Source organism: Chenopodium album, chromosome 13 (genome assembly GCF_948465745.1).
Source record: "Chenopodium album chromosome 13, dcCheAlbu1.1, whole genome shotgun sequence".
Taxonomy (NCBI): Eukaryota; Viridiplantae; Streptophyta; class Magnoliopsida; order Caryophyllales; family Amaranthaceae; genus Chenopodium; species Chenopodium album.
In genome coordinates, this window is record NC_137846.1 from 53114479 (window position 1) to 53137752 (window position 23274).

General features: G+C 34.3%; 4 protein-coding genes across 5 annotated transcripts; 2 read left to right on the plus strand and 2 right to left on the minus strand.

Annotated features, from left to right (window-relative positions):
- Positions 1-338: 338 nt before the first annotated feature.
- Positions 339-3228, minus strand: LOC145574957 (small ubiquitin-related modifier 1-like). Its single transcript, XM_081632861.1, has 3 exons — positions 3043-3228; positions 798-947; positions 339-685 (listed from the first exon to the last, which is right to left on the minus strand). Exons 1-3 carry the CDS (start codon positions 3127-3129, stop codon positions 617-619), a joined length of 306 nt encoding a protein of 101 aa, XP_081488987.1. The 5' UTR covers positions 3130-3228; the 3' UTR covers positions 339-616.
- A 1953-nt stretch (positions 3229-5181) lies between these two features.
- Positions 5182-8928, plus strand: LOC145576927 (uncharacterized). The gene is made up of 16 exons (XM_081634626.1): positions 5182-5290; positions 5380-5510; positions 5904-6012; positions 6134-6198; positions 6335-6373; positions 6789-6885; positions 6984-7068; positions 7152-7215; positions 7297-7373; positions 7465-7546; positions 7691-7770; positions 7853-7937; positions 8033-8101; positions 8189-8256; positions 8350-8398; positions 8482-8928. Exons 1-16 carry the CDS (start codon positions 5224-5226, stop codon positions 8830-8832), a joined length of 1518 nt encoding a protein of 505 aa, XP_081490752.1. The 5' UTR covers positions 5182-5223; the 3' UTR covers positions 8833-8928.
- Positions 8929-9233: 305 nt separating this feature from the next.
- Positions 9234-14375, minus strand: LOC145576928 (mitogen-activated protein kinase kinase 3-like). 2 transcript variants are annotated; one of them, XM_081634628.1, is made up of 11 exons: positions 14228-14366; positions 13469-13690; positions 13114-13315; positions 12770-13024; positions 12352-12570; positions 12099-12236; positions 11848-12015; positions 11517-11630; positions 10605-10712; positions 9932-10026; positions 9234-9815 (listed from the first exon to the last, which is right to left on the minus strand). In XM_081634628.1, exons 3-11 carry the CDS (start codon positions 13213-13215, stop codon positions 9446-9448), a joined length of 1569 nt encoding a protein of 522 aa, XP_081490754.1. In that variant the 5' UTR covers positions 13216-13315; positions 13469-13690; positions 14228-14366; the 3' UTR covers positions 9234-9445. The 2 variants fall into 2 exon arrangements, with proteins under 2 accessions (XP_081490754.1, XP_081490753.1); XM_081634627.1 differs by lacking the exon at positions 13469-13690 and having other exon boundaries at positions 14228-14375.
- A 2039-nt stretch (positions 14376-16414) lies between these two features.
- LOC145576930 (APO protein 4, mitochondrial-like) lies at positions 16415-21852 on the plus strand. Its single transcript, XM_081634629.1, has 4 exons — positions 16415-16551; positions 17906-18318; positions 18917-19780; positions 21486-21852. Exons 2-3 carry the CDS (start codon positions 18041-18043, stop codon positions 19659-19661), a joined length of 1023 nt encoding a protein of 340 aa, XP_081490755.1. The 5' UTR covers positions 16415-16551; positions 17906-18040; the 3' UTR covers positions 19662-19780; positions 21486-21852.
- Positions 21853-23274: the final 1422 nt, after the last annotated feature.

The following is a 23274-nucleotide window of genomic DNA, read 5'->3' on the forward strand; positions in this document are numbered from 1 at the left end:
GGGATGAGGATTGGTTGTGGTGGTCGCCGGTGTAAAGGATTAATCAAATTGACAACTTGGGAAGACACAAAACACAATTGACATAATTTGGTCCAAGGTTCAATTTGTGAACACCCCTCAATCTTAAGATTGACTTACCCTACTTTGATTAAGATGTTGGATATTTCATACTTCAACATTTAATTTAAAAAAATTTACCTATTTTATGACAGTCCGTATACATTTTTTACTCTCTCTCTCTTTTTTTTTTTTTTTTTTTTTTTTTTTTTGAAAAGTACAGCAAAAGATTTATGATTACAGAAATAAAGAGGAGGGGGGGGGGGGGGGGGAGGAGGGGGTTATCCTGCAACCAATCAATAACAATGTATAGAGTACAGACACAAAATTAATCTCAAGCTTGCTATGCTTACAAGTTACAAGCTGTCTTCTTGCAATCTTGTTAACCATCCACACAGATTAGTACTAGAAGCTAATGGTAAAGATCATAATTTCACTGAAGTTACATAGCCGATAGGTTTAGACTATATAGTTACTATACCATGCCATGGCCTATCCAATGAAACAAAACAATACACGGAAGCCTACTTCATCCTACCGAAGTGTCAAAGTAGATCCTCTAGAAGGCAAGAGTGCCTCCAGTCTGATGAAGCATAGCATCTATCTCATCACCATCTTCCATTTCCAACTGTGCAAATTATGTGCAAAAATGAGGTTACAAAGTGACAAGTAGAGACATGAAAGGATCTATTGCAACAAAAAGATAATCTGCAGAGGGAAAGCAGCATAAGGGAACATACCTCATCCGGAGTCTGATCTGCACGTAGTCGACGTCCATCAAACAGGAAAGCAATAGAGTCAAACTCCACTGACTGCCGGTCACAATATGCATTCATGAGCTTCTTCAGTTGGGTGGACCTCTTGATTCGGAAGAAAACTTCATTGCCATCCTGAAAAGAAAAAAAAATCAAGCCAGGATTATATGTGAAATCAGGCAGCTTTTATAACAAAAAATGATGCAATTGCATGATTCAGTTATTAGTCCATACAGGACTGCTTTAGACTGGACATATAAAAATCTAACTACAACAAAACAAGATTCACTCAACATAACAAAATGAGATCATTCAATGAAATTAATACCACAATTTATCTCAATCTGTAACAATAACATGAAGCTAATCATATATGGAGAGGAAAGGATGTACAAACTATGACATACTTCAAAATTGCCCATACTACGTTCTTAGAATCATAAAAAATAAAATATCTTACAGCACATATTATGCACTAATGAGTTTCATCTGGCTTACAACCCCACCACCGCCACAAGTGCCAGGCATTAATATTACACACCACAAAGCTGAAAGAGACAGGACTTCCGTTCCCATTAACATATTTTCTTGACAAAGACTGATATAAACTGCCTCAAAAGCGTATGGATCAGATTCATTAGCTCCTCAAATCATATAGCACCAAGAATTTATAATCTGTCAAACGTCGCTTGCATTAGGAATATTAAGGATACAATATAGACAAGGTGTTGCAAGTATTTGGAAGAAAACAGTATTTAGTTAAACCCTTAAATGAGATAAGCGTGTTATCATGAGCAATATACATCTTTATCTTCTTTGTATTACGCGTAATCCTCACTTCAGTCTTGGGTCTTAAAAAGTGTCACTTTTACAATGTTGAACTAAGAATCTCAAACAAGTGTACAAAACATACAGATTTCAACTTTGCCTTAACGTCTGAAACTTTTTTAGTCATATAAAAAAATCTAGACGTGACCAAATTTGAGCTGATGACATATTAACGTGAGCAGAGCCATCTAAAGGCAGAATCAAGTCTTACCATATACAATGCGTACATAAGACTAATGAATATACACAAGCCCCCCTTCCCAATCAATCAAAGCCTTAATTCCATAAGTGGGGTCGGCTACATGAACCAAATTTGATTATTCCGTGTAATCATCGACAAAGATCCCCCTCCTCCATCCCTTACGATCCAATGCCTCCTCCTCATGCAAATCCATATACTTCATATCCTTCCTAACTCCTTCCAACCAAGTCATTTTCGGTCTCCCTCTCCCTCGTTTAATTCCTCCACGATCCCACTCCTCCACTCTTCATAAGGGTAAAAATTAGTGTGTATGACTAGACGTTTCAATTACCATTATTACCTAAGATTCCTCCAGCCAAAAGTAATGAAAACACCCTACCCCTGGAACCAAATAACATATCTCATAGACAAAAGACTTGTCATTACAATCACTAATAAATTGATAATTCCCCTACGATTCCTCGAAACATAGTAATAAACTAATAATTACAATTCCACATTCTCTAAGGAGCAAAGCATTTTTGCACTCACTCCTTATACTCTCTTAGCATGCACATGAGTTACACTTTACTTCCTATGCTAAACGATTCACGCAACATCAGCACCACTTCAGAGCAGATTTATTTAGTTTGAATTTTAAAGAGAGTTAATGGAGTCAATTGCATACTTTGTATTTGTTACAACATACTCCTCCAAAAAAAAAAAAAAAAAAAAAAAGTAACAAAATACAAGTCAGGTAATTCATACATCACAAACTTCCTAAAGCTGCCAATTAATCCCTATCCAACAAAATCAATATTCACCACATCTGTAATATTCACAATTTAGTGGTCAATCTGCATTAAACTAAACAGGAAATTACCAAAAGTTCTTGAAATTCAAACTAAATTTCACATTAAAACTCATATAATTTACCAATTACAAATCATATAACCTAATTTTCTCCAAATAATATTAATATTCCAATAATTTAAATCATTCTTAATTCCACACACTAATTAACACTCTCAAACAATTTATAGCAAAACAACTACACAGAAAAATAGCAGATAAACAAATTTAGTTTTTAAACACATAATTCTAGCTAATAATAGAAAATAAATAATAATAAACAATTAAAAACGGCAACAAAACCAAAATTGAAATAAATTATGAACCCTAAAAAAAAACAAATCAATTAAACCAAAACAAATTGAAAACCTGGCCTTTGACTTTGAGGTTGATATGAGCAGATTGATCGCCAGGCTTCTTATCTTCTTCCTGAGCTTGATTAGGCGTACTTGACATTTTTTTTTGTCGAAATTTAGAGAAGAATAAACGAGAGCTTGAATGGTACGCTGTTTAAAGTAAGCAACTGAAGCGCCTTTCACCTGCTGCTTTGAGTGATCCAATCAATTCCTATTCAAAAATTAAAATTTTCTCTCCATATTTCACCGACTTAGTTTTTAAGCCCATTATCGGACTAATTGGACCCTTTAATTGTATGTTGGGCTAGGGCTGTTCATCGGTTTCAGACCGAATCGAATATCGAAAATTAGAATTTTAAGAACCGAAAACCGGATCGATTAAGCTATGACCAAATCCGAATCGAACCAAAAGAATTGGTCTAAAACTCGGATCGGACCGTTTCGGACCGATTTAAGACTTTTTAAAAAAAGAATTCCAATTTTTCAATAATTTAATGGAAAACTCGAAAAAAGTAAAGGAAAATTTACACTTATACTTTTTTTTTTTTTCTCATAAATTTAAAGTTTTCTAAGCTTATTAAGGATAATCTTAACCATTATTTAAGGTTTATTTTTAATAAAAAAAAATCGGTCTAGGCCAAGACCGGTTTTATAGGGTTTTGGACCGGACCGGACCGAAGATCAGAAAAATAAATTTCTAGACCCGAAGACCGGTGGTCCGGTCCATTTTTCGGTCCGGACCGATTTATGAACATCCCTATGTTGGGCTATTGAACATTTTTTTTTTAGATAAAGGACTCTACTTAGCCGGCACTTTTTACAGGTTTAGTCGGTCCAACTTCGTAGGTCAATTCTTGAGAATTGAGAGTGCTAGGGTACAGGAGGGAGGTAAGAGAATCTCACTAATCATAATGTAGTTAGTGGGGATCGAACATATGACATTGAAATCATAAGGTGAGTTTTCCACCAACTCCATCAAGCTTTGCTTGGTAAAATATTTAGCAATTGGTATGGCTTTGTATAGTTCATTCGATTATTTTATGCTGGAATACTTCATATTAATCTGTCTATTGATATTCTATACTCGTATTACTATGTACGGTAATTTATTTGAACTTGTCTTAGCTTATAGTATTAGTACTTCGTATAAGTTGAAATAAAATGAACTTAAGATTGAAAAGGCTGGCATGTGGGGGAGGTGAGCACATATGGGGCACGATGCAATATTAAAAAAAAAAAAAGAAAAAGAAAAAAAACATGATATGGAATGCAAAAAAGGCATGGAAAACCATTTTATACAAGAACATTTGTTTGTGTTCCATATTTTGTTTGGACCAATTTTATTAGGTTTCCACTCTGATACAACTTCGATCCTAAGATAAATGAATCGCTATATAGATTTAATTTTCAAAATATCGGCTCGTTTAAATTATTGAAATCTATGAGTAACTCTTGTTTGAAATTAATTGCAACATTTTAAATTCTTCCTAAACTTTCTCCGTTTCTCTAATATTGCAGTAACAGGGTAATACATGAAATTTAAGATTAGGAATTTAGGAGAGAGATAGAGAATAACAATAAAAAACCAATGCAATAAGGATAGAGATAAAGAGGAAAACACGTGCAAATGTCGCATATTAGGGGAACTTAGCGAACAAAATATGATTAGACAACAATAAAAAAAAAAATAAATAAAACAATGTAAAATTTACTCGTTCTTTGAAACAATCTAAATAGAAGGAGTAGTGACTATTGACTTACTATCACTAACACGGTCAAATCTTGTCAAATAGAAGTGATATGGAGTAGCCAATAGAGGTAGGAATTCTGTTACTCTTCAATCATACTTGAAACTTCAAAGTGTCTAATCCGTAATACTACTGTAGTAATTTTAAAACCGTAAAGCCTGAGAATTGAACGGAACGGTTGAAATTTAAGTCAAGGACTCTAGGACCTCAAGGTTGTTCTTACCATTTTTTTAGATAAACAAAAACAAAAATTAACACGTCAAAGAAGTAAAGAGGGACAGATTGGCGGTCAGACCACCAAAACATCAAATTTCGAAAATATTCCCGCTCTTCTCTCCTCCCGCCACCCTACTCAAAACCACTTAAAACACTGCAAAAATCTCAATTCTCCAACTTTTCTCTCTCCTGTCTTTCTTCGTCTCTCCTCTCTCTAAACCTCAATAACAATGGAGATCTATAATTCCTACTCAATCCTACATGATATTAAATCAAGAGAGCTTCACGGGTTCAAAGGTATGATACAATCCTTCTTCTTCACTTCTTAATTCTTAATTTTTCTGGGTTTATTTTGAAGTCTTAAATGTTTAATCTAATTTTTCCAGGAAGAAAACGACCATTATTTGTTTATAATACCTCATTAGATGATCGGAACGATGAACCCAGCTGTAGCAGAGGTGTAGAGAGCTCACATGATGGCGTTCCTACTCCACCGATGTCGGTCTCCTTTGCTAAGGTACCTCTAATTTCTTATTATTTGTCTAAATTTCTGATTTTATTTGCTAATTTTTATTTGGGGTTTATTGATTTTTATAGTGAGTAAGCTTGATTTGTTCATTTTATAAAATATTGTAGATTTAGTTAAATTTTGTCAGAAAATGAAGATTGTTTATGGTCTGGAGATTATTGGATTTTTGTCAATTATTAATTAGGATTTGTTTTTTTTATAGTGGGTGTTTTCTATTTGTTCATTGTTCATATTGATATTTTGCAGACAAATAGAAATGCCCATTTTCTGGAAATATTATTTAATTTTTGACAAATATTTATCTGGGATTACTCATTTTATTGATTTAATTGTGGGTGTGTGTTATTTTTTGCTGAATATTTAAATTTGTTACATATGCAGACAATTAGGAATGCCCATATTCTGGGTGTTACAGATGAAGAAGGTTATGTGAACTTAATCAATACTCGTTTGAAGCTTAAACCTTCAGCAACCCACCAAAAAAATGCAGGTTTCTGAAAAAAATAATTTATTGTCTGCTTCACAATCAATTTTGATTTGGGGTTTTTTATGATGAATCCGTCTGATGAGCTAATGAGGTCTATTTTTGTGCTTTCTTTTGATCAATGCAGAGAAAGCAATTGTTTCGAGCTGGGTTGCTCATGATAATTCTGTTTATGATATCTGCTGGACTAAGGTGACCCCCTTTTCTCAATTGACCTTTTATTTGGCACATTTGTACTACAGTGTGTTTTGGTTTTTGGTGATGTTATTTGTTCAAAAAGCTATGAGGACTAAATGATTTTGTATTGTGATGCAATTGTTCATTGCAGGATGACACTAGGGTTCTGACAGCTTCAGCTGACCATACTGTAAGCTACTAAAACTTTCAACGCATTATTAGCAATATTTTGGTGTGGTAGAGCAGGGAATTAGCCTACTAGGTGTTTTTAAGGAACGTTTAAGTCAAACCGGTGTTTCTTCTGTCCTTTATAACAACCTACTTAGCGCATTCATGGTTCGTCAACAATTTTAGCTTGCTATATAATGAGCCAATACATTGATTGTTGTCAAACATCAGCTATTGGGGCTTGTCTGTATATAATTACATATAACCTAAATGTTCCAAACTCTTGGCTTGTTAGCACAAAATGTTCAAAAGATTGAGCCATTCCCATAGTTAATGAAAATGAGTGTAAGCACAATTGAACTGTTGCGCATAACCAAGAAAGAGTAGACTGTTCTGATTGAAAATTTGTTTATGGGTGTTATCCTTTTTCTTGCCAGATCAAGTTATGGGATGTTGAGCAAAAGAAATGTTATGGAATGTTAAGAGGCCATGTAGGCAGTGTTAAATCTGTCTCTTGCCATCCTACAAATTCTGGTAAGGATATAGGTTTATATGGTCCTTCTGCCTCAACTGTTAGTGTGTGTTTAAGAGGTGTACAATATTTAATATTTGGTTACTTTACAACCTGACAGATCTTGTTGTATCTGGATCAAGAGATGGATCCTTTGCGCTATGGGACTTGAGGTGTAACCCTTGCCAAGGGAGAGACGGGATAATGTAAGTGAATGACAGTTCTTTTGAATCATATTATCTGAATCAAAAGCTTTTATCTGATAGGTTGTTTAATTGCTTTGTTAAAGGTCAACTGAACAGGTTACTGGGGCTCATACCTCTGCTAAACGTAAGCGGTTCATAAAAAGAAAGGTAAGTATCCTATTTAGCAAAAATAATAATTAGAAAATTCCTTGCGATTGTATTAGTATAATTGACATTTCATGCTTTCAGGCAGCTTCAATGACTGTAACATCAGTTCTTTATCTCAGAGATGGAGTCTCAATTGCCACAGCAGGGGCAGTAGACAGGTACTACAGATATCACTCCCAATCAGACCTATGCCAATACTCTTAAAGTCTCGATCTGTATTAGTTTGACATTGTCGTAATTCAATTTCAGTGTTGTAAAGTTCTGGGACACAAGACATCTTCGAGTTCCAGCTGCTCAAGCTAGTCCACTTCATGAGTCCATGACAAACACGGTTAGTATAAATATTGTTCTTTTTCCAATCCCACAAGTACATTGTGATCACTCTTATCAGCAAGACTTTATATTTATCTTATTCTGCTTTATCCAGTCCTTTGTACATAGTCTTAATTCTATGAGTCGTTCGATATCTTTACAGAATGGGAGACAACATGGCATAACTAGCCTATCCCAAGATCATAACGGAGTGCTGCTTTCTGCATCTTGTACAGATAATAGGTACCTTTAAGACAATTAAGCATAATGTCAGATTATGCCTTTGATTTTCCCTTAATTTGATTTTTGTATTTCTTTGTTTCAGAATATATTTGTATAATGTTCTCCAACCAGAAAAAGGTCCTATCAGCTCCTTCACAGGCTGCCAAATAGGATCATTTTTTATAAAGGTAAAACAACCGGTCTTTGCATGTTCAAATACATGAAACTCTATGTATAAATGCTTTGATCGTTCTAATTTGGTTCTGGTTTTGTGTGGTTGCAGTCAAGCATCAGTCCAGATGCATCTCACATACTGAGTGGATCTGGAGACGGAAATGCCTACATTTGGCAGGTTTGTATTCACTTTTCAATATAGCAAAAATAGTGATTCATATAGCCTTTTTGGTAAAGTACTTTACTCAAAATTTGTTGAAATCAGGTAGATGATCCTCATCAAGATCCCATTTCATTAACAAGCCATGAAAAAGAAGTCACTGCAGTCGATTGGTATGTTTTTAAATATACGTATTAGTCAATGCCAATATCATACTATCAAGCAACAAATAGAAACTCATCCAAGCATTCAATTGTATGCCACAGGTGCCTACAAGAACCAGGGAAGATTGCCACGGCTTCAGATGACTTCACAGTAAGCTATAACATTACAGTTTAAAAGCAGTTTACAGTTTTTTGCCTCCACTTTATGATATTAATTATTTCCTTGCTTCCTAGGTTCGCTTTTGGAATGTACAAAATAGAAATTATCTGTCACCAAGAACAACTGCTGTTCGGAGGAGAGTGATGGCAGTATCTAAAACTGACTGCCAAGAGGCTTCTCTGCAGAAGGAAAGCCCGTGTAGAACAAGTCATAAAGAAGTAATACAAGATCAAAGCATAGTCGAGTTGAAGACTCCAGAAACCATACCCAACAAGCTCCTTAGAGATAGATTACTTCCAGGAGTTAACTTGAATGAAGCCTTTGATAAAACTCCTGAATCTGCATCGAGGAGCCCTTCTTCTGTTTTAAGTCCTCCATCTTCCTTGAAAAAAAGAACAATCCGAGATTACTTTGTCGTGTGTTAAGCAACTGTTTGTACTTTGTAGAAATGTACAGGTCTTTCTTCATATGTTTAATATACTCTTTGTTGATTCTTACACCATCCACAGACCATTAGCTGTTTCCCCACCTTTTTTCCTCCCAAATTTTGTATTTGAAAGCTTGATGGTACTGTACTTGGATGATCTTCATTCTTAAGGAAAAATGATACAAGTGTAGCCGTGTAGCTGTTTCTTTCACATGTTATATACAAGCAGACTATTCCAATTAACTTTTTAGAGCTAAAAGATTATTATGAAGTATTAATTATTGACTAAAGAGTATTCCTCACGATTTTGGGTTACAAATTAAGGTGTAATATTAATGTTGTAAATAGAGTAAACAACTAAACATACTTGAGATAATAGGACTGACTTTGATTTGGAGCTAAATAATGATGATTTTTGTTAAAATTACAAAGCAATGTTATACATACATTACAGTATAATTGATGCTAGGCTGCAGTGCTAGCTAGTACCACTATACAAATTGGATTTACAAGTTACACACTTCTAACTTAAGAGTGCTTGTCAACTTAAAGAATTATAACTCTTAGTGGAATACACTAGCCTCGTTACTAAAAGAAGGCATGTAGCAATCTTAGCTGTTCGATGACATGATGTAAAGCTCTTGACTAGTAATATAGTAACATCCGATGGCGTCTCCTGCTTCAATGATAAATTGCTCTTTAAATGTTCCCATTTGTTTGCTTGATAGATCAATGTCGAGATCTCTAAAATTTGGCAAGCCCTCTACTTGCATACCGTCACCGCATATAATAAACTGGTTTCCAACAATCAATGATCCAGATACCCGAATTGCAACTCCACCTCTACCATGAGCACGACACTGCAGTTTCTCTACGACGTGGATGAGCTTCTCAGGAGGCCATTTGCCTGCTAGGGTTCTCCGTACATCCGACAATTTCGTGAAGATATCATTTGATCCTACATATTGCACCCCAGAAAAACTGGCAAAATGAAAAGACCTGTTATATCTACAATGCATTTGAACATGAGATAGCTTTCTTCTCAAATTGTTAAATTTTATAGTGTAATAAGTAATAAAGGAAAGAAACATACAAACCTGAAAACAGATTCTTCACTGTAGAGCGACTTCACATGTTGCCACTCTTCATCATCAGGTCCATCAAAGAGCAAGTAATAGTGGATACTAAGCATCTGCATAAACAAAATTTTGGAAATTGAGAGCAAATACATGAGCTATAAGTTAACTATATGTTCTCAGCTCAAGTTGCATCAGGCTGTCAGCTCTCAAGCTTCAATAGCAACTCATGCATTTGCAAATTCTAAGGTAGACAGTGGATGCCACTAGCTAGGTTAGTTAAATTGTTCAAATCTTGGGGGAATGGTACCCAAGACCTGAGGTCAGATTTATCTACATCATAGCCTTTGCGCTCTCTCTACACCCAAAAAACATTCTAATACAAACATCACAGGTGAATAAACGATAACAATTCAGAATTTTAATATTCTTTATTAAAGTTTACGTTTTAAAACTAAAATCTCAAATCTAGACTGGCTAAAAGACTTAGGAGTAGTCTACTATAAAGAAACAACACTAACCCTAGAAACTAATCATTAACTTCAAAAGTGACCATTCAGCAGCAGTTCCTAGAGTATATAAATTGTATGAAAGAAAAGTTCATACTTTTCATGTATTTAAACCATATTTCAAACCATCCAAAATATTATTACTTTAAAAGGTAAACAAAGGTAAATAAGAACGAGAAGCTTACGTCAGCCAAATCCTTCAACTTCTGCACAGGATCGAAAACCCTTTGAACAAAAGCTGCTAAGTCAACTTGAGAATCCGTGTACTTTGTAATAAATGGATGTGAAAGAAGCTGCACAAAAGCAAAATATAAATTTCAAACCATAGATCACTTTACTCAATCCTGAAATGGCATCCAGAGAAATGACACTGATAAACTCAGATGCCTACAAGTCACAGGTAGTATTCTCAACATTCAAGTAACAAGCCAAGGCCCAGGGTAGCTCACAAGTCCAAGGCTCACAACAGAGACATGTTTGTCCCTGCAGGAACTTTTTATAAAAAGTTTCACTAAGAATTATAGTCCAGCTAGGAGTGAGAACCAAGTGTGCAAAACGCTAATTGGGCATATTAGAAGGACCAATAAGATGATCCAACCAAAATTCGATAAAAGGATATTTATCGATTTATGTATGGAAAAGATAATTCTTCATACTATGTAATCACATATTCACACCCCATGCGGTAGAAAGGCCATTTCTAGAGTACCCAGACTGAAAATTCCATGAAGCATTGTATATTTTTGGCACCTTTCTAGAATGGACTTTATAGAGAGCTTTGTCACTTGAACACTTTATATAAGCATGGTCAACAAGACAACAGTTAGTGTCTTATGGGCTCATTTTGTAATGAGAAATTGAATGCACATCAATAAAAGATTACAGTAAAAACTCTTTTCCTCCACTAGCAAACTATCCAAGTCCCAACAATTATAATTGTCCTGACGAGTCAAGTCCAACCAAAAGTCACCAACAAGCATAAGCGTGTGCAAGTCCATACAAAGGGAAAACCTTACTTAATTGGCACATCAGCACATAATATGTGATATAAAGGCCTAATCCTATTGCAAGCATCACACAAGTGACATATAACTCACCTGTTCTGCTGTGGGCCGCGTCTCAGGATCCTTTTGTAGACAAGCATCAATAAATGAGCAAAATTCTGACGAGAATTTTTCCTTGGATGGTGAGGGAGAAGGATCATCCAAGATCTGTACAAATGAAAGTGAATTAATATCGCTAAAAACAAGGGAGCCCCTCCACTATAACAAGGATGGAGTTGACAAAGCCAAGGCAATTATAAACAACCTAAATTATAAAAGAGAACAGTATAAATTGCTTCAAAAAGTATTCAAGTAGGAGACCAGCATATAATCAAAAAAAAAATAGAGGGAGAATAAACATAAGATTAAGAAGAATAAAAATAACCTGTAGCATGAGACTAACGGGTCCATCATTTGCTATGTAAGGAAACTCTCCTGTACCACACTCAAAAAGTGCAAGACCAAGGCTCCAAATATCAGCTGGATATGAATACGACTCATTACGAATTCTCTCTGGAGACATATATGTGACAGTTCCAATAAAGGTGGCACACTGAAACATAAATATTCATGTATCAAATAGGTGAAGCGATAATATCTTAAGTAAATTCATCCTACCTAGTAATAGGAACTAACCATTGCCATAGAATTCTCCAGTCCAGCACTTATACCAAAATCTGTTATCTTTGGCTCTCCCTTGAGGTCGATAAGCAAATTGGCTGGCTTAATGTCTCTATGCACCAAATGTCGAACTCCGTGCAAGTAGCTTAGTCCCTTGAAGGAAAAATACAGAATATAGGAATCTTAAGCAAAATAGAACAAACCACATCACATCACCATAAAAAAATTAGGTACAATTAAGTGAAAGAAGAAAAAAAGAACAAATTACCAATAGAAGCTTTCGGACAATAGATGAAAGAAGAGGTTCTGGTATAAACTTCTGAACCCTTATGATATCTGCAAGAGATCCACCATTCATGTACTCCAAAGCAATACTAATTTGTCCAGAGTTGGGAATATAAAATGCCCCATAGAATTCTACAAGTCCCTCAGAACAAGGTGCTTCACAGAGCGTCCTGATCTCGGTAAGGAGCTGTTGTCGTTTCTCCTGAGTGACACATAAAGTATTAATTTTACAAATCTCACCAAAAAAAATTCATATAAAATATAGTTTAAACGATCATTAAAATAACACAAAGAACAAAAGAGAAAGATATAAGTAAAAATTTAAAGTGTCACTTATCATCTAGTGATGAAACAGATAAATTCAGTAATGATGATAAGCCATAAGAAGAAAGAAAACTCACCTTCTCAAAAATATTAATCTTCTTCAATGCAATGATTCTATGAGTGGGAATGTGTATAGCTCTCTGAACAATACTACTTGCACCACTGCCTATAGCTCCAAAAACCCTCATCTCACGGGATGCAATCCGATATGTCTTTTCACTAGGACTGCTTTCATCTACTGGAGACGAAGAGCATTTTTGTAATCCTAGCTCATTAAAGTTGTAAACTCCATATGATCTGCTCAATAAGTTAATGGTTCCACCATCTGAGAGCTGCAAAGAACACAATAGCATATTAAAATAATGAAACAATCTATACATGACTACACCTTCTTGTTAACTTTAGGGATAGGAAGTTTTACCATGTCAGAATCACCACATTCAAGGGTGGTTTCAGACGAAAAACCTTTCTCAGCATCAAATAATGGAGTAAGCTTCTTTTTCAGGGCCTCAAGTGCAGCCATATCTGAATTGCTTCACAGATATATTAGATGCAAGGGAATAATCAAGACTTCCTCAAAGCATCCTACTTCAAAGTGCTCCCTTACAGTGTTACTCACTCACCTGTAATCAACCCAATATATTAAGAAAATTGACAATAAACTGTACAGTTACAAACTTCATATCCACCAAATTGAATAAGAACTTCAATCGAGTTGACCAAATATTGAATTATAGGTCAATGCATAATGAGAAATAAAGAACTGGTCACATTACTTGTACTTTAATAGAGAGCCTATACATGTATTTGTCATCCATTCGCATCCCTTCCCTCTGCACCCAACTTAAGTATACACAACAAAATTTCCCTTCTTTCGCGAGCCACATAGGCACAAGATGCCTCACAAAGCGAGAAAACTTTCAATCCAATGGTATAAGTCCGCTATACGCAACATCTCGAAGAGTGGAGGAACACCAATGATGGGGGTATACCCGAGCCTGAAAAACTCGGGTCCTTTAATTATTCCATTCCACTTTCATTTTACTAGCATACGATGTTCTTAACATTTCATTCATCAACTTATCTCTACATTAGTCAAGATATCATTTGATTTGATCGGTTGATCCAACATATTGCATCCCAAAAAACTTTCAAAAAAATAAAATAAAAACTTGTTTATCTACAACTACAATACAATACATTCGAAAATGAAATAACTTTCTTCTTCATTTGTTTTTTTTTATTTTTTGTGGTAATTAGTAACACATTTGAAAAATTCACTCCAAATCTCCGGACTTTAAATCATTGCAACTGAATTAGTCCATCTAATACACAAGCAAAAACAAATAAGCAAAACTACTCAATTTTATACATCAATTCATCAACTAACTAGCGCCAAAATTAGGGTAAAATCAAATTAATAGTAAGAAGTAACATATTTGATGATTTAGCAAACATGAAACATATTAATTAGAGATTAAAAAGATGAATAGCGAATTAATTTTAGGTTTAAGAACAAATTGGTAAAGGTTTACCTAATAATTGATGAGTAGTATCTCTGAAACTTGAAAAGTGGAAGTAGTGTCGGATTCCGGGGTGGAGACGGTGGCGATAGGGGGAGTAATAGATCAGATTAAAAGAGGTGTAGTTAATTTGGTGAAGGCGGTAAAGTTCATAGTTTAATTCTACATTATCTTCTTTACATAGTTGACTCGTTGAGTTCCTCAAAGCCCAAATTAGAGTAATTGTACACAATTTTACCAAAGAAACGGTTAAACACTAAAAAAAAAAAATAAAAAAAAAAATTGTGTCCACTTAGAACTGATCCCGAATCTGTATTAGCCTAAAGGGTGACCAGGTGGAACACACACTAAAAAAAAAAGACGGTTATAGACTTAAAAAGCAAATTAAACCATATTTCATGTCCAACCAAAGTAAACAAAACAGTTTGGTGTGGTTTGGTTTGTGGTTTTACAATACCATAGTATATTAATTATTTTAAAATAGTTACTAGTTTAATCACAAAACTTCATATGTGACTAGACAATTTGGCGAATGTACATATTTTGAAGCAAGGATAAGTTAGTGCAGCCAAAAATACACATGACATTACATATTGCCTTAATTTGCTTATAGATGCTAGCTAGGAAGTAAAATCTAAGATAGAGTGCCCCTCGTAATATCTGATTGGTCTAATAAGTTCTAAAAGTCCAGATATAGGACTTGTTTGGTAAATGGCTTTTTGATTGGCTTTTGGCTTTTGACTTTTTCATTTGGTCAAACATCCAAAATTTGTGTTTGGTAAATGGTTTTTTCAGTCAGCTGAAAAGCTTTTAAGCCAAAATGAAAAAGCTACTTAGAGTAGCTTTTGGCTACCTAAGTTACTAATAACATCCAACATCCAATTTTACCAAACATGTTTTTAGACTAATAAAAAGTCAAACAACCAACAAAAAAGCTAATACAAACAGTCAGTCAAACCAGCCAGTCAAACCAGTCGACAGCCAACAGCCAACAGCCAATTGTCAAACAAGGCCATAATAAAGTAAAGAAAACACACTTTTATTCTAGTTTGATTTTTAATTTTTTAAGAAACAAAATCGAATAAATAAAATTGCTGATTTGAATCAAACCGTAAATATCAATTGATTGTTAGCGTAGTAGTTATGGGGGTTGTAGTGTTGTACTTGGCAGGGAGAACCACGTATTCAATCCCCCATAACAACAGTTGGGAAGGTTATGAAACCTAACCATTCAGAGCCAAGCCTTAAGTCCGACGAGTCCAAAAGGTGAACCGGTACAACAAAAAAAAAATCAAACCGTAAGTTTGAAACAATAAACCTAACCAAACTAAGGCTTCGTTCTTTATAGCTGCTATGCTGTGCTGAGTCTTGCTTTGCTCAGATCAAATCTGCTCTACTCTGCTCTGCCCTGCTCTATTTTCAAATAATAATTAATAATAACAATAATAATTAATATTGTATTGATGATAATAATTAATTATTTTAAATAATTATAATAATTATTAATATTAAAAATAATTATAATAATTATTAATATTAAAAATAATTATAATAATTATTAATATTAATAATAATTAATATTTATTAATCATAATAATAATTATCAATAATAATATTTAAATAATTCAAACTATTAAGAATTAATATTTAATAATATTATTAATTAATAATTTCTAATAATTATAACAATTCTTTCAAATAAATAAATAATAATAATAACAATTAATAACAACTTCTTTTTATAAACATTTGATATTAGAATCACAATGTATAGAAACATCTTATGTGAGTATGGATTGTTAGTTTATTGAGTTGAATTATTTTTCAAATCTTTCCATACAATTTAAGAATTAAAAAAAAAAAGAGGTTGTTTTCAAGTAGTACTTTGTATATCATTATTATTTTGAGGGTTAAAAATATATGACTAAGACATATTTATAAGTAAAATCATTATTACTCATTAAATCATTTTATTTTAAAATTTTTGTGAAATGAATATAAGTAAACTGTTATCTTTTATCTTTATACTATTAACATATGTTAAATACGGTACACATTTATTTATATTTTCACTCACCTAAATCAATGGTATATGCAGTTAATAATAATAATAATAATAATAATAATATTAATAATATTAATAATAATGTTGAAATCAGCTCTGCTCTGCTGGCCTAAGGGCTCAAAAGAAGAGGGGCTAATGCTTTTCAAGTTAATTCTTTAACCTTTGCCCTCCTATAGTCCTGTTAACGTCTGCGCTGACTCGCTGCACTTCGCCCCCCTCTCACTCCTCCATTGAAGTGCACTTTCTCTCTTCTCTTGAAGCTGCTTATGAGGTAAAATATCGAATATCAATTTCAAAATCTAGTGTTAATCGTTGATTTAATTGTTAGTATAGTCAATTTAGGGTTCTTCCAAGGTGGATTATGGAACTATTAATTATGGTTACCGAAGTTATGAAAGATTATAACGAGCAATTTTGTTCCTAGAATTTTGCTATCCTTATACTTAAGCAAGAAAACATTACATAGAAGGGAATTCAAAGAGAAGATCATGGTTGATGAGTACATGAGATAAAATCTTGTATTAAGGTTTCGATTGTTGCTGTTGTTATACTATACTCAAGTGAGAAGAAATTAACGTAATTTTTCGAGCCTACTCAGATAAATGATACAATTTTGGTTGTTTTTTGCTAATGTGTTGTTGACTGACTTTTGTTTATGTAACCCTTTAATTGTTAGAATCAAACTATTCAAAAAAAAAAAAAAAGGACTTTTATCTGCCCCTCTTGCCCTCGATCAGGGACGGGGTTGATGGGGATATTTGATATCAGTTGATGTGGATATTTGATATCGGTTGATGGGAATATCTGAATTGGATGTTCTTTTTGTGATGTTGAGTTGTTTGGCAAAGGCGAGGCATTGAAGGTGTATCTTTTTTTATATGGGTGTTTACATAGTACAAAATTGTAATAGAATTGCATGTTGGGAGGTGTTTAAGTGTATCGATTTTCCTGTGAAGAAAGTGTAATGAATTTATCCTCAAATTGTATGGTGTATCAAGTGTAAGTCTTTGTAGAAAAGGAATGTGATGAGTTTTAGAGTGAAATACAGGTTGCAATGTGTCCTAAGACTTTTAATGTAACAGGTGTATGTAGTTTTATGTCTAATGAGTTTCGATTTGATATGTGTTTTTATCTTCACAAGTTCATGGGTGTGTTTTTAGGTGTGATGGGCTTTACCTTGTTGGGTGTGTAGAGGTTCGATTTCATAGTGTAATGAGTTTGATTCCTTTCATACTAGAACTTATAATTATCAGATAAGAAAAAAGAGAATATGATTGTATAAAGTAGTTATTCATAGCGAAATGCTAGTATGTAGAAGATGAAGAAATTGGTTTTAGTTCAATTTTTCAATTGAACTACATAACTGAACATTGTATTGGATGATTCATGAATTTGATATTGAAATTGCATCCTCATTCCAAATTTTAAGTACTTTCCCTACTTTTGATTTAAATTGCACTATTTCTTTTCTCTATATATTTTTTTCGGCTCTAAATCTGACATTGTTACTGCATTAGATCGAATTTATAGATATCTGTTTGCCTGATTTTTAGATTTGACCTGATCTCTGTCTCCATCTAGTTTGAATATCTCTGAATTTTTTTGTTTACGTGTTACTGTATTAGACGTCTGGGCCAGGTTTGGACTGTTTCGTGGACCTAAACTCGCAGTCTCAATACGACTCATTAGCCAGACTGTGCAAACTTTTCTTCAACTATTACTCTGGAAAAATTAATTCCTTGGAGCAATCATTTCAAGACATGGCATTAATTAAGCATAAGAATTGGTTTAAAATCTTGAGTGGAATGTTGATAGCTAATGTAGAGACTAATGAGATGGGAAGAAGATGGTATGCTAATAATACAAAGATTGACTGGAATAAGCTGAGGCCAATGATAAAGCAGAGGATAGAAAACAGGTCTAGTGGATATCCAATCCGATCCATGATTCCTATTGCAGAAGAAGTTCTTCAAGCTCGATGTGCCGTCATCTGCGGTGTCTCTGCACTCCTCAAGGTGTTGCCAGTACTAGCCTGCAAGTAGGTTTTTTTTTATTTATTTACTAATTATTTATTAACATATTGATTTATTTGCCCTTAATTGTGTTGCATTTAATTCCTTGTTGATATTTAAGAACAGAAAGCTGAAGAATCACACTTGTTGGGTTTCTGTTTCAACATTTATTCATATGTGTTAAGCCTGTTAAAACTTAAATTAATCCCATTAGTTTAATTATCATTGGCAGATTAGTGATTCGACGATTCTCTCATTTGTTTGTTGTGTACTCTTAAATTCTTGAAGCTTATGTATCCCCTTTCTGTTGAGTTAAGAGACTCACGTCAAACTTACTTTCTTGAAATAATTATATAGGAACATAAATGTATGGGTGTATAACAGGGGATGCCAATAATTCATCCAGCATTGTCCAAAAGTGGTTCAGAAAATTTCTCATTTGTTTGTTGTGTATTTGTGAAGTCTTGCAACTTATATATCACTGTCCTTTATGATGAGTTATGAGATTCAAGTAAAATATTCTCTCTTGAATGCTGTTTTCAAATACTTGTTTTTGGTACTATCTGCTTCAGATTTTGTAGTTACATCATCTTTTCTACTTTTGATTGGTGCAACTTCTTTCAGGTACTGTCCGGAAGTACATGTTGGTGAGACAGGTCACCTTATTCGTTCGTGCCATGGCCACAGACGATTGAACAAGAATCAGACTCATCAATGGATCAGGGCAAGTTTAAATGATATACTTGTCCCTGTGGAGACATTCCATCTCGATAACATGGTCCAAGATGTGATCAAGCACCAGCAAAGATTTGATTTTGATCGTGTTCCTGCTGTCGTTGAACTGTGCTGTCAGGCAGGAGCTATTCCTCATGATTTGGATATTCAATCTTTAAACTGTTTGTCTGACCCTAATGTAGATCTTGATTTGAGCGGACCTGATTCCTTGTCTGCAGATCAACTGAGAGCCATAGGAAACCGAACATTAAGCGCATGGGAAATTCTTAGACATGGTGTGCAAAAGCTCTTGTTAGTCTATTCAGCTAAGGTCTGCAAATACTGTTCAGAAGTTCATGTGGGGCCATCAGGCCATAAGGCCCGACTTTGTGGAGTATTCAAGTATCAGAATTGGCGAGGTAATCATTTCTGGGAAAAGGCAGGTGTAGATGATTTGGTACCACCTAAAATGGTGTGGTTTCGTCGGCCTCAAGACCCTCCAGCACTTTTGCATGAAGACCGCAATTATTACGGACACGCACCTGCTGTAATAGATCTCTGCATGAAGGCTGGTGCTGTGCCACCCCCCAAGTATTTGTGTATGATGAAAGCTCAAGGTTTAAAAGGGCCGCCTCCACATAGGGCTTCTGGCTAAATGCACATCTTTAACTGCTCTTGGCTTTGCATTCACTTGCCATTGTCTATGGTTTTTGAGCTCAAGCAAATTCTGTTTTAGCACGATCTTACGTCCCCAAAGAAGCTTTTGACAGTCTGGTATGTCCTTGTGATCAAATTCCTTGTATATAGTATTTTGTTTAAATATTTACTTGATTTTATCATTTGTACGCCTGTTGAAATGAATGGACTGGCAAACCCCACCAAAGTTTGGATCTTAAGTGGCAGAGAAGGGGGGGGGGGGGGTGGTGTTGTTATTTTTATCCAGATTAGCTGAATTTTTGAGCTGATCAGTTCTGGCCCAGGATATAGTTCAGGTTTTGGCTGAAATTTTCAATTTTGACTTGTGAATTGGACTAATGTGCGTTAGTTTCTAGTCCAGTTAGTCTATTCTGGTCCAAAAAATGTGGCCCCTCTTGATTTTTAGGCTGAAATTCGCCTGGGTTTTGTTTCCATAGCCGATTTGGTCTTCTGATAGATGAATTATGACGGGTAAAGTCAAATAAAAAATCTCTTACCACTTGATATGTGGCAGGTTAGATTTACTTCTTCGTCGCTCCACCCAAAAGATAAATATCAGCAAGCTTCCTTGTTCCTTCAGCTTTGCTTTCTTAACACTTAATCTCTGTCTTGATATGAGGGGAGAAATTATGTGAAATATGTAAAAGATCCACCTCCAAGGTAAATCCTAGGATTTTGGTGATAGTTTTTGAAGTTTATAATTTTTAGGTCAGATTATTAATTTTATATGATAATGCTAGTATCTAGAAAAATAATACCGTGCGAGTCTGTCATCAGTTCACCACAGTGACACAAAAGTATAATGGAATGTAAATAATGAGAGATTATTGTGCTAGTATGATATAATTAGGGGAAAAACCAAGGCATTTAAATAGTAGGGATTTCTGTACTCCGGAGCTGACTTCTGCACTCTCCCTCTTTAATATATAGTGTAGAAATTAATTTAAGGTGAGCAGAAATCTTATTAAAAGAATTTCCCGTTTGATTGCAACTAAAGTGTATTCTGATCTTGGACTGATGCATGTCCAATTGTCCACCGAAATCATGTTCAAGATAGATGACTTGTGATGTGATTCAACTTTTTTTTTTAAAAATGAAATCTTGCAATCCCGTTATGTAATTTTCTTGCTCTACTAGTCTACTTTGTTTGGTTTTACAGTTTTGATTGTCTTAGAAATAACACCCCCAACCTGTGAACCTGGGCTAAAGTAACTCAGGGAGAAAATTTTTGATTTTCCTCTTCATTACCCTCTACGTAACTGGAGATTTTGATTTAATTGCTCTCTCTGCATGTTGTGGACATGTAATTTGACCTGTAGAGGATATTTGGTCAATAGTATTTTCATCTCTTAGGCATGTTACAACGATTCACTTGGTTAGTGCCTTAAAATCCTGAAATGCACCGGGTTTGACATTATTTTTTGGCCTCTCTGTTCACCTTTTTCCTCATCAATTAAGGGCTTGCTTTGGCTTCCAAAGGATAATGGTTTTCAGACCTTGACAGGGATTTTTTTTTCTTTCTATATTAAAGAATTGAATTGAGTAGTGATCCTGTTAGGCCAGATTTCATTCTTTCGAAACTTGGTAGTTGGAATTTGGTGGCAGTAACTGTTATGTCACCAATTCTTCCTTGTGAAATGCAGCGACCATGAGATCACCTTGTCAAATTCAGTAAATTTGGATGTTGCTATAAAAGGAATTATTGGGTGTCAGGTTTGATGATAATTTTGATAGTTTACCCTCTCTGACTTTGCACCTATCATTGTCTGATGATGAGTTTCAGGTACAGTGGTGCACTGGTGCCAAGTGTATATTACTCCTCTGCTCATACATCGCAACTCTAAGCTCGTGCAAGCCTCAAGAAATTGTCAAGTGAAGAGACTCCTTCAAGAAATTGTTTAGTAAGCAGCTTCCAAAGGGTTGATAGTTGGATACTTGTCAGTTGTCATTGTGCATTGTATTTAGTTATGCTAACTATCCTTTCAAACAATAAGGTGCTGGAAATATCTCATCATGATCTTAATAAGACAGCGAATTTTATTTTTTGTATTAATTATGATAATGAGCATAAAAGGAATAGCAAGGCGCCTCTTTACAAGCAGGAACATTATGCCACATTTGGTTTACCAATACCACCTACCAATCTACCATATGGGTGCAGGACTTTGTTGATATTGTTACAAGCATATACTCATCCATGTCTAATGTGTCGATTACTCTCGCAGTCTCGCTGTCATTTGGATACAAACTTGTGGTGAAAGGTTTGGTGCCGTATGGAGCCTATGAAACTGACCAAACTTGCATGATGTGGCCGTGTTTCGCACCAAAGCCTAATGTTGTAAATACTAGTATAATTTCTCCTTCAACAATTGGTAACTTACCCATCAAACTATGCATTTTGGCAATCTTATACAAACCAAATTGAGTACAAGCTACCAATTCATATCTTTTTACCCAATTATTTCCATAATTGCCATGCTCTAAGGAACAATGAGTGTAGACAATAGAGAGATACGGAGTAAACAGATAATCTTCCTAAAAATGTGCAACTAGTAGTTTGTAAAAAAAAAAAAAAAAAAAGAATAGTAACACTTGAAAAAAGCCAAATTAAGACAAGTGTAACATTTGAAAAATCGGAAGGAGTAATGAATTTGGCTTAACACGTTTCTAAATATGCCCTCTAAATTTTATCCTGCCACACTTTTTTTCAGAGAAAGTCTTATGGTTCGCAACAATAATCTGATTATGGTTAGCTCGCATAATCTAATCTAATCTTCATATTTGACTAAACATTGATTTTATTTGTACATTATTTTTAAGATAAAATATTGTTAAATACTTCATCCGTTTCTTTTTAACTGACACGTTTCTTTAGTCACATTTGCCAATATACAAATTTAACCGTTAATATCTCTAATTATCGATAAGCAAAAATTATAAAAAGTTGATATTTTGAAAATATATACTGTGATGAATCTAACTAGACCCCACATGACTTTATTTTTCATTTTGTATAAATCATAAAACACAGACAAAGAAAAGTGTATGAATAGTGCTAAAGTCAAAATGTGTCAACTAAGAAAAAACGGAGGTAGTAAGATGTTATTAGATTTATATTAAAATACAAATTTCAAATATAAAACTTTCACCATTATTTAAGCCACAAAATAAACTCAAATACAAGTAGAAAATAAAATATAATTTGATCTGATCATTTTAATAAAATAGGATCTTTAATAGCAATTTTTATGTTGATTTATATTGTTTTTAAGGGTAAAATTTATTTTGGGAAATTGAGTACATATAAGTAATATAACGATTAAACTAAGGGTCTGTTCCCATCTACTAAACTGAGTTGAACTGAACTGAACTGATTGGAGCTTAACTGAACTGAACTGATTGGAGCTGAACTGAACTGAACTGATTGGAGCTGAACTGAACTGAACTGATTGGAGCTGAATTGAACTGAATTGAAATCAATATTTTATGAGAGAGGGAAATTAAGAGCTGAACTGAACTGATTGGAACTAAACTGAACTGAACTGATTGGAGCTGAATTGAACTGAACTGAA

Excerpts from the sequence above, each read along its gene's own strand:
- LOC145574957 (XM_081632861.1), bottom strand. The coding sequence starts at position 3,129 with ATGTCAAGTACGCCTAATCAAGCTCAGGAAGAAGATAAGAAGCCTGGC. Across the intron at positions 948-3,042 it reads ACCTCAAAGTCAAAGGCCAG|GATGGCAATGAAGTTTTCTT; the intron begins GTTTTCAATTTG and ends TTTTCTTTTCAG. Across the intron at positions 686-797 it reads CAGATCAGACTCCGGATGAG|TTGGAAATGGAAGATGGTGA; the intron begins GTATGTTCCCTT and ends TAATTTGCACAG.
- LOC145576928 (XM_081634627.1), bottom strand. The coding sequence starts at position 13,215 with ATGGCTGCACTTGAGGCCCTGAAAAAGAAGCTTACTCCATTATTTGAT. Across the intron at positions 13,025-13,113 it reads AATGTGGTGATTCTGACATG|CTCTCAGATGGTGGAACCAT; the intron begins GTAAAACTTCCT and ends TGTTCTTTGCAG. Across the intron at positions 12,016-12,098 it reads TGGAGAATTCTATGGCAATG|TGTGCCACCTTTATTGGAAC; the intron begins GTTAGTTCCTAT and ends TTTATGTTTCAG.
- LOC145576930 (XM_081634629.1), top strand. The coding sequence starts at position 18,041 with ATGGCATTAATTAAGCATAAGAATTGGTTTAAAATCTTGAGTGGAATG. Across the intron at positions 18,319-18,916 it reads TTGCCAGTACTAGCCTGCAA|GTACTGTCCGGAAGTACATG; the intron begins GTAGGTTTTTTT and ends AACTTCTTTCAG.
- LOC145576927 (XM_081634626.1), top strand. The coding sequence starts at position 5,224 with ATGGAGATCTATAATTCCTACTCAATCCTACATGATATTAAATCAAGA. Across the intron at positions 6,886-6,983 it reads TTGCCATCCTACAAATTCTG|ATCTTGTTGTATCTGGATCA; the intron begins GTAAGGATATAG and ends ACAACCTGACAG. Across the intron at positions 8,399-8,481 it reads CGGCTTCAGATGACTTCACA|GTTCGCTTTTGGAATGTACA; the intron begins GTAAGCTATAAC and ends CTTGCTTCCTAG.